Raw genomic sequence first — 10,761 nt, forward strand, 5'->3', positions numbered from 1 at the left:
AGAAAGAAAGAAAGAAAGAAAGAAAGAAAGAAAGAAAGAAAGAAAGAAAGTTTCCCAGAATGGGAAAGCTAAGAATTGATGATGAAGGCAAGGCTTCTTCATTCAGCTTCTAGTCCCCAGGAGCCCAGACATTAATCCAGCATCTCTCCTAGTTTCTTCTCCACTGTGGGTTGAGCACTCTTAAGTTTTGTTGTTTGTTTGTTTTTTAGACTAGCAAACAGTATATATTGTCAAACAGAAGCATTCATTACAGATACCTATGGACACAATTCTTATAGCCATTTAGTTAAATATAGATCTTAACAATGAAAACAGCAAGTAATTAAAAATGCATAGCTGTGTTAGTTTTAGGTTTTGCAAGTGTCTTTGCCCAAGAAAGCACCATTCTCTCACGTCTAGCTTGACTACTTGCATTTAATAAACCCAAGGAAAAGAGAAACCCATTTTGCATTGATCAAAGGGTGGATCTGGCATCAGCTCCCAGGAATGTGCCTGCTGCCCATTTGCAGAGAGAGTAAACTACAAATTAAAAAGAGGGACTTACCATGTGGAAAGGAAGAAGAGGGAGGGAAACAGTGGTGTAACTCCCTCCCTCTTGCCTTGTTCTGTTTATCAATTTAACAGTACTTGTCCGGGTTATCTGACTCTTCCTGCTGAGGTCTGAACCACCTGTGGTGGGTACGCTCAGTGGCTTCAGGTGAACTCTGCTTGGAAATTAGAAATTGCAGCAGATCCGCCCTCATGGCTATTTCTTGGTTTAAACACGGTTTGGAAACTCCCTGAATCACAGTCCCCACCTCCTAGGTGACTAAGCTGAACAATGTGCCTCTCTCTGGCTGCTGTGTTGGGGCAGGCATGCTCTGCCACAGGAAAACTCTCCTCTGCTCTGAAATGCTGCCTCATGCGGTTATGGGCACATGTGATAAAATTAGTTTCTCGGATGGCTGTCCTCTTGTTATAAACTCCGCTCTCCTTCCCCCGCTGTGTTGCAGTGAGCACCAAACACTGCAACAAGTTCGATGGACTACTTCCGTCCACTGACAACGCAAAATGCATTCACACACAGTAAGCCTCCAAAACGTCTAAGCTGTTCTTAGCAGATTTCACTAGAATTCTTTCATCTAAACGTCTGTTGTAAATCAAATGGAGCAGATGTTTATTTCAACTCTACCGCTTTTAGTCATCTCTGCCAGGATTGACATAAGGATTGAATTTATTGCTGGCTTATCAGTATTTGTAGGCAAGGATTGAAGGCATGAGTCTCAACTCAGGTTTTAGAATTCCATACCTGAGATTAAAACACGCAACAAAACCCTGAAATTTTTTTTGAGGAAAAGGTCGTTTTTTGTCATTGTTCTAAACATGCATATTAACATTTTTGAGGTGAGAAAAGACCTTTTACAAAGTGAAAGCTCTCTCCTCTCTGCCCCTCTCTCTATCTACCTACCTGCCTATCTCCAAAGAAACATTCTTTAACCTCTTTAAAATCCCCCTGCCTTAAACACTTTGACTCTGGTCTATTTTATGGCTTCTTTGCACTTTTTACCGGCAAGCAAATACTTTTGGAGAGTTTTGCAGACCATTTGCTTATGTCAGGCACCATTTAAAGGCATTCACTTTATAAATCATGCCATCTTTATAATATTCCTATTCAGTAGGTATAATGATGTATCCATTTTACATTTGGAGAAACTGAGTCACATAAAACTTGGTTGTTCAAAGTCACAGAGTTAACAGTGAACAGAGAATTGAGTTTTAGTCACATAAAGCAAGCTCTGGGATGTATCATTTAAAAACCTTTTCCCACTAAAAGTAAATTGTTTTTGCTTAGAAATCTGGACACTGTATGGAAGAGAATCAAACTGAACTGAGCAGTAAACCATCAGCTAAAGCACACATTGGGAATTAAAAAAAAAAAAGCACCTGTATTACTAGAAAAACATGAAAATTTCTGGGGCTGAGGTTGGGCTGAAGCAGCTGTTGCTTTAACAAACATAGAGCACATAGTTCAAACGTATGGCCAAGTTGGGGACCACTAGTTCAGAGCTTCCTTTAGGCAAGAAAGGCAAATTCAGCAGTGGAAAGCCCTAAATGTCCAGTGTCTTTGTGAGCAGTATTGTCTTCCTGTCACTATGGATCTGGCTCTAGTTTGGGGTCCTGAAGAAGTAAGCTAAGCACAGAGCCCATGAGGGTGGGAGTGCAGAAGATACAGACAATAGCCACAAAAACCTATCAATAGAGCTTTCTCATATATTTGTCATAACATTTTGAGGTGCAGGAGGAAAACAGAAAACAGAACCCAAGATTATCAACAGCTAAAATATAGGTTTAAGTTGGGTGTGATGACACGTCTTTAAAGTTCTAAGCCAGCCTATTCTTCAGAGCAAGTTCCTTTGTCAGCTAGAGTTACAGAGTAAGACCCTGTCTCAAATAAAAACATCATATATGCAAGTAAACAAATAAGCAATATGTAAGCTTACCCTAGATTAAATGAAAAATAGCAGTTTAGATATGACTTTAAGAATGTAGGCTCTACAAGACTCCCTATATTTTGCCCAGTGTTTGGCTGTGAGTCTAAACATCTGTTTCAATCTGCTCCTGGGTGAAGCCTCTCAGACCACAGCTATGCTAGGCTCCTGTTTTGTTACTTCTCTTCATTAAAGATAGAAGCACCTGGAGGTGCCAGGAACTCTACAAGAAGACGAACAGAGCCAACTAACTAGAAGCCAAAGATGCTTGCGGAGACTGAAGCAGCAACCGAGGACAATGCATCGACTGGACTTAGGGCCCTACACAGGTGTAGCAGATGGACAGCTCATGCTTCAGGTAGGTTCCCTAGCAAGGGGAGTGGGGGTTTTCTCTGACGTGGACTCTTGTTGCCTGCTTTCTGATCACTTCCCTCATGGTGGGCCTGCCTCACCAGGCCACATGGGAAGAGGATGCTCTCAGTCCTGTCTTAATGAGCTGGAGGGGGTTGGTAGGAGGGGCTCTCCTTGTCTGAGGAATAGGGGAGGGAGGAGAGGAAAGGGAGAGAGAGGTTATGACTGGGATATAAAATGCATATAGGAATAAATTAATTAAAATTAAAAAAGAATGTAGGTTCCATAGAGAAATATAATAATACTTAAAGAATATTTGAACAAAAGTATGCAGATGTTAGCAAGAATGTATAGTTAAGGGAAAACCAATTTTTAAAAAATGGAAATGAAAAGTTTATTGTTGCTACAAAGACTCAATACAGGGATAACACTTTCACTGGACACAGATAAGATGGGCAACCACCTTCATCTCTATAGAGCTAAGACTCCAAGAACCTGTGATGTTAGTGATCAAACTGAGTGTCCTGAATAGTTCCATGTCAACTTGACAAAAGCTAGAGATATCTAAAAGGAGGGAACCTCAACTGAGAAAACACCTCTGTAAGATCCGGCTGTAAGGCATTTTCTTAACTAGTGATTGATGGGAGAGGACCAGCCCATGCTGGCTGGTACCATCCCTGGGCTGGTGGTTTGGTACAAAAGCAGCCTAAGCACAGTCATGGAGGCAAGCCAGTGAGCAGCACCCCTCCATGGCTTCTGCATCAGCTCCTGCCTCCAAGATCCTGCTCTGCTTGACTTCCTGTCCTGGCTTCCTTCAGTGATGAACAGTGCTGTGGAAGTTTAACCCAAATAAACCCCTTTCTCCCACAACTTGATTTGGTCATGGTGTTTCCTTACAATACCAGTTAACCCTAACTAAGAAAACTGAGAAAGTTCTGGAAAATTGGGAATGGTGGTCACCCTAGAAAATAGGTTGAGGAAGAATGAGCGAATTAGAAGATGAAGCTGGTGAGTGAATTTACAATCCATCTAGAGAGATGAAGAAGGACAAATTCTGAAGAAGTCATTGGAACCATTGAGTATAAGTTGGGACATAGTGTTTCTGTAGAAGGGATTCTGGACAAGAAGATTACAAATAATTTGGAAGCTGAAAATAGTGACGAGAAATGAAACACTGGGAAATAGATGAGTGCATTGTAATTGGAGCCCACAGCAGTGCAGTGGGGGACCCGCTGCGTCACAGTGATGAGTGTGTATTAAGGACATAATAATGCACAGTAAAAGAAAAAACACAAACAGTATTATCTTAATATCATTTATGCTAAATAGCTATTATATGCTATTTCATAAGTTACCCATAGATGAAACAAAAGTATAAAAACCTGACTATGAAGGCTAGATGCTACTTTCCTTTGCAGAGGGAAGGAGGAGAACACAGAGCTGAAAGGGGGCAAAAGGCAGAATTTAATTATTTATTTTCATTTATTAAGCAGGTGTTGAAGTACTAATATTATTAAGTATAGGAGGTGAAAATGGGATCATTTATTATACCATTTAATTAAGTGTATATTTAATTTGTATTTCTCTATTTATTTTTGAGATAGAATCTCACTATGTGGCCCCAGAAGGACTTGAACTTATTCTCCTCCACTTCTGCCTCCTCATTGCTGGGATTATAGAGATGTACTACTTTATTTTGTGATGTCATGTGTAATAGAAGGTCACAGAGGAAACAAAGGTCAGATAGAATGCGCACCCAAGAACTAGGGAAGTGATATCAAAGTTACCAAACCGACAACTACAGGACCACACCTACTCGCTTCAGAACAAATGCAGTGTGTCTCAACCTGTGCTCTGAGAAGCAGCTCTTGTTTCATCCCACACGAATTGGCAAAAAGCATGCATAAAAGACATCAATCAAAGATTAATGTTTTCATGCTTGGTTTAAAATATATTTGGTGTTGCACAGGAATTTCTAATTTTTTACATACTTGGCTTCCTGTAAACTGTAGGGAGTTTGGAGTCCAGTCCTCATGGGAACCTTCCAGCTTTGATTTCCTTGGAGTACCATCTTCCAACTGGGCCTCCACTGAAGTCCCTCAAGATGCTTGCTGGACTGTCCTAAGAACCATTCAACCTCAGAACCTGTATACATATCCTATAACTTGCTGACATTCAAAATGGGGAGGGGGGCCTGGGGAAGGCATCATTTTGAGCAATATGAGGAAAAACTGGTGATATTTGAGCATTAAGCCAAGGTCAAGGATATCCATCGAAAGGATGCACTCTCAAAATGTGAATCAGCCCACAGCACCCACTCTTTTGCTCAGCGCGATTCAGTGACTCTTGTGGTATGCAACAATAAAATCAATTTCTATGGCATGAATGACTGTGTCCTTCAAAAATTCATTTGAAGATCTCCATACCTCTGAAGAAGTGGTTCTCAACCTGTGGGTCTGAACCCCTTTGCGGGTCACATACCAGATATCCTGCATGGGAGATATTTACATTATGATTTATAACAGTAACAAGATTACAGCTTTAATGTAGTAATGAAGTAATTTTATGTTGGGGTCACCCCAACATGAGGAACTGTATTAAAGGGCCGTAGCATCAGGAAGGTTGAGAACTGCCGCCCTAAAGCATTGTATTAAGGGGAAGGGACTTTGGGAGGTGTTTATGCACGAGATGACTCCCCCCTCGTGCATAGGATTGTCATGAAAGAGGACAAGTGAGCTTGCTTGCCTCTTCTACCACTTGAACAACAGTAGGAAGTCAACAGTCTACAGCTTGGTTGGGGCCTCTCACCAGAACCCAGTCCTGCTGATACCCTGATCTTAGACTTCACAACCTCCAGATCTATGAGGTACAGATCTCTGTTGTTTATAACCATGCAGCTAAGGCATTTTATTAGATCAGTCAAAATAAACTAGACAGCCTTCAAGAAATCGTGTGACTATGGCCTATTCCTTAACCAAAGTTTGTCACTCCTTTTCCACCAACCTGATCTTTGAGACCCAAGCTCAATCCTAGTTGGCATTTTTTTTTTCTTTTTTCAACTACTGGTTCTTCAACTGGCAATCTTTAGCCTCCTTTCCCGTGCCAAATTCTTTTCACTGGGCCCCATCTCATGCTGCCACTTTACTGATTTGGAGTGGAACATTGAGCTTTAGAAGCCGCTGCAGGATTCCAGGTACAGTTGGAGTGGAGAAACGGATCTGTCTTAAACCTGTGCTGCATATATCCAAAGACCAGCCATCTGTCTAAAGAGACAGTCTCCCTCTGTTCCTTTTTCTTTATTTCTTTCTTTTGTAAGAAACAGGGTCTCTTTATGAAGCTTTGGCTGTTCTGTACTTGCTTTGTAGACCAGACTAGCCTTGAACTTACAGAGATCTGCCTGCCTCTGCCTCCCCGACCTCAGTTCCCTCTGTTTTCTAATTCAGCTCCTTGATGGATTCTGAAGATATTAGGGTGTGCTATGTTGCTTATTTGTTTCCTTTGTGATTGTTTACTTCCAAAAAGCTGCGACTCTCTAAGCATGGGTTTGTGACCTCTTCAGTGGCAGCAGGGAGCTAATCAGAAACACAAATTCTCAGGTCCCACTCTTGGCCTTCCTGGGAATCCCAAGGTGAATGAAGTCTGAGACCCAATCAGTAAATGGAAGCTTTGGGAATACAGGACTCCATCTGTGTTGTCCACAAATTGTATGCTGGCTAGTGGAGCCTAGATATGGAGAAAGGGCCTAGCAAGCATTTGATGGATGGAAGAGTGCTAATATACCTCAAGTTAAAACTCATGTGTAGACAGAAGGCTAAATGCAAGAAGTGAAACAAGCCAAGAGCCCCCAAACACAACCTTTACTCCATTTCTCAAAATCTTCAAAAACTATGCATAAAACATCTTTCTGCGTGCTACAAGCATTAAGAAAAACTTTGTGCACCTTTAAAACATCTGCTTCTCTATTTTCCCGTAAACTTTACAAGTTGGGCATACCTAAAAATATTTCTCATGTGAAAAGGTATCATCCTGTTATTTGTTTAGAACTGTAAAATTACCTACTCTGCCCAAGGCCAGATGTTTGAGATGTTGGATCCGTCACCTTCGTCCTTTCAGTTTCAAATTCTAGAATCCTATTACAAGGGGCAATATCAGAGAACACTCAGATGAGCTCTGTAGCTTTCCTGAGCTGCTGGAAGAGAGTGTTTGGGTCAGGATCCCTTATGAAGAAATGAAGAAAGTGAGCCTGGACTCCTGTGTCCCTTGCTAGGTGGGCCATGAGCTCAGTGGTAAGTCTGTAGAGCCCAGACCTCTGGAAATTTGATGATATATTTATTCATCCTCACATGGCATCAAGCATTTTTGTGCTCCATTCATACAAATCTCTGCCATTTCCTTACCAATAAGTTGTTGGGAGAGGACAATAAAAGGCAGATGTTCCAGTAACCTCTTGGGGTCATCACAGCTGGCAACACTGAAGAGCTTGTGGGAGGGAAGGGATGAGGAGAGGAGGTAATCAGTTCATCTTTGCCTCTGAATTCTGGGGCAAAGAAACACAAAGCCAGGTATCCACTATTTCAGAATCTCATCCCAGGGACACCAGAGATATTTTCCTGGAGCTAGTACTCTGAAAACAGGGAAATTTGTGGTGGTCATGACAGAAGCAGGTGTGGCTACTGGTTTCTTGTTCTGATTAAGAATGATCACCTTTGTGAAGAAGTTTTCTCAACTCCAGGAGGCAGACCTGGGTTCCCCCACCCGTCCACCATGGAACTGTTTTCTAGAATGTTGCAAAATGTAGAAAATTCCAGGCTTTGAGGACGAAAAGATTTGTGTTCATATCCCAAATCCAATATTTAATAGTTGTGTGGCTGTGAGTGGATTATCTACTTACTTTCTGAGACTTAGTTCTCCTAGTTATCAAATGCTCAATGGCAGTAACATGGTTTAGAGTGAAAAATGCATCCCGTAACTTATAGGCTTGAACATGTGGTTCTCACTGGTGGAGTGGTTCTAGGCTGTTATGGTACCTTTAGGAGGTACGGCCTAGCTGGAGGAAGTGGGTTACTGGTGTGTGTGCGTGTGGGTAGGTCTTATGGGTTACACACCAGCTCCAACTCCAACCAGAGTGTTTTTGCTTCCTGATCTACTGAGATATGATTAACAGCCTCACACTGCTGTTGCCAGGAACAAGAGCTGGTCCTACTACCAAATCTTCTCCTTCATAATGGACTACATTCCCTTAAATGATGGTCCAAAGTAAGCCCAACTTCCTTTAAGTTGTTTCTTAGCACAGTGACAAGGGAAACAACAAATACAGGCAGCCGATGTCTTTAAGAGTTATTACACAATTTAATAACTGTGTCTCTGCCTCACCAGTTCTAACTACCAACATCGCTTTCTCCTTGGGATCCTAGGAAATGTCTATATCTGCTTAAGAAGCTATGTATTGGGGGCTGGAAGGAAGGAGACCAGCTATGTCTGCTATGTGCCTTTGTCTCGATAGCTGTTTTGTAATTGCACCTCTCTGTGTTCATCAGTCCAGTTGGAAAATCCCTACCCACGCCATCACTAGATGGAGAAACAAGCCTGGAAGTTTAGAGATATGAAAAAGCAGAAGAATGGGAAATGAAGTAAATCTATAAGGAAGAGCAAATGCACATTTTCAGAGTATACTATCTTATCTCTCAAGGAGAATGTTAGAGTCTGACTGTTATAGTCTGTCAAAGGTAATGCTGTGGAGAGATCAAAAGTATGATCTTGATAATCTGCAAAGACAGGTGTGTATATACAAACGTCGGCATGAACATGCAACCTTGCAGCGGGCTTTACTTACTACGCCACTGTCAGGAGCAAAACTTTAAATGTATCCTCAAGAAAAGAATTGGTACTGGAAATCTTAAAGAAGTGTGTTGGGTTTTTTTTTTTTTCTCCACTTGGCCATTTTCTGATAGTTTTGTCAATAGAAAATCATCAATAATATGGCAATCTTTTCTGCATCACAGTAAGGAAAAAGGGGAAAATGACACAAAAATAACTGAAATGTCCAATTGTGATATCCTAAAGGAAGAGAGAGGAAAATAGAAATAATAGGGAAAAATACCAGACATCTCCACCCCTATGAAAATGATTAGGATAAATTACGGAACAGTACATAATTGTGTAAAATGTCTATCACTAAAAAAAGATACTATAACTTAGATATTAGTGAAGTTATTTTAAATTAAAACACAATGAGGAATAGCTTTATACACTATAATAGCACAGAAAATTATACTTATAAATTGTGTATTTAAACAGATGAAATTCTAGAATATACACAAACTTACAGATTTCCCTTAGGACTATAGACTTCTTTATTGTTTCATTCATACACTTTTAAGAAGCTCTTTAATTAATAGGTGTTACTTTTACAGTAAGAAAATGACAATTCTGGAGAAATAGCTAGTCAGTTAAGTTTTCCCCCCCTCTCCCTAGTTGTCACGTTGCTTCCGTTAGACGTTCACAGTCTGTAGCTTTGTAAACCAGAGTACCTGCCTTTAGTTTTGAAGAAGGTATCAGTGACCAAATAAAGCTCTTTTCTAAGAATCTTAGACCCAAAGGCTCAGCACGGAGAGACTGCAGGACTGATAAGTGACACCAGCTATCTTAGCCGCTGGGAGGGCTGGGTGCCACCATTTCCTCAGTTTGAACTCCCCTCCCCTATGACTCTGCAACTCTCACCCCATCTCTCTTCCTGCTCACTCTTTCCTCCAGTGAAAGGTTATATTCTCTGACCTCTGCAGTTGGTGCTTCAAAAACTTCTGGATGAACCCTTTGCTTTCCCCAGTTACAACAAATATGGGCATCTTGTTCTCAGAATCTGTCTTCCCAGTGGGTACCACCAAAGGAAGTAACTGTCTCTGTATCAAGAGAAAGAATGGCACATTCCCAGTTCTTGGGTGGTGGGTGATAGGTGGTAGGCAGAGATGGTTATAAGGTTAGAAAATAAAGGCTCTCTTTAGGGGCACAGTGGCACACACTTGTAATCCCAGCTCTTGGGGAGACAGATCAGGTGGATCACTATTAGCTCAAGGTTAGCCTAGGCTACAAAGTGAGTCCAGGACAGCCAAAGATACACAGAGAAGCCTTGTCTCAACAAACAAACAAACAAACAAACAAACAAACAAACAAACAAATGGCTCTTTCCTGAATCAGTGAGCAAAATCCCACACAGTTTGGGGAAGTTAATTTTTTATAGGTAAATAATGGGAAAACTGTGACGCAGAATGTAAGTATTGTGGCTTGGCTGCATTCTACGTTAAGCTAGTTTTTGTGGTACACCTGGGAACCCACTCACTATTTTAATGTGCTCCAAATAATGGCTTTCCATTAACTTTGGGAAAGCAGCCTGTCCCTAAGGTTTGATTTACTTGAATTTTGTATTCTTTGCTTAATTAAAATAGTGAAATGCATTTTCAAACAAAATAATTCCTGTTCCAAAATCCCCTATGTTTCCAAATGGCACCCCTCAGCAGTAATACTGTCCAACGTACACCGCAGGAATCTTTGTCTGAGACCTAAAGTTCTCAGCCAGGAACTGCGACAATGGTACTACTCTGTCACACAGCTCTCCTCAGCGTCAAGGAGAAAGAATTCAACTTTTCTTTCTGTGAGACAGACAGATACCTTCCGCCCTTATGACAGCTAGAATCAGAAAAGGGAACCCCTGAAGCCTCGATCTCAAAGGGCATAACAGGCACAGCAGCTTCCTCAACACAAGGACACAGTGGGCAAGTGACAATTCCAAACGCAGTGAGAACTCGGGCGTCAGCCTCCCTCTGCCCCAGTACAGGAGGTCAGCATGTTTCCCAGGAGACCATAGAGAGGCATGAAATCTCTGACTTACCATGTTTATTGGAAAGAGGCGACACGCCTGGCACTCTGTGACCCTGCAGATGCTGTG

General features: G+C 41.5%; 1 protein-coding gene across 1 annotated transcript in view; it reads right to left on the bottom strand.

Moving 5' to 3' along the window:
- Nucleotides 1-10,761, bottom strand: part of Fyb1 (FYN binding protein 1) — a 139,097-nt gene extending 128,336 nt beyond the window's left edge. Inside the window, exon 1 of the mRNA XM_055601147.1 lies at nucleotides 10,705-10,761. Coding sequence (XP_055457122.1) covers nucleotides 10,705-10,707 — 3 coding nt within the window. The 5' untranslated portion in view covers nucleotides 10,708-10,761. The remainder of the gene's footprint in view (nucleotides 1-10,704) is intronic.

The sequence above is a fragment of the Psammomys obesus genome, unplaced genomic scaffold (assembly GCF_907164565.1).
Source record: "Psammomys obesus unplaced genomic scaffold, mPsaObe1.curated_primary_1811, whole genome shotgun sequence".
NCBI lineage: Eukaryota > Metazoa > Chordata > Mammalia > Rodentia > Muridae > Psammomys > Psammomys obesus.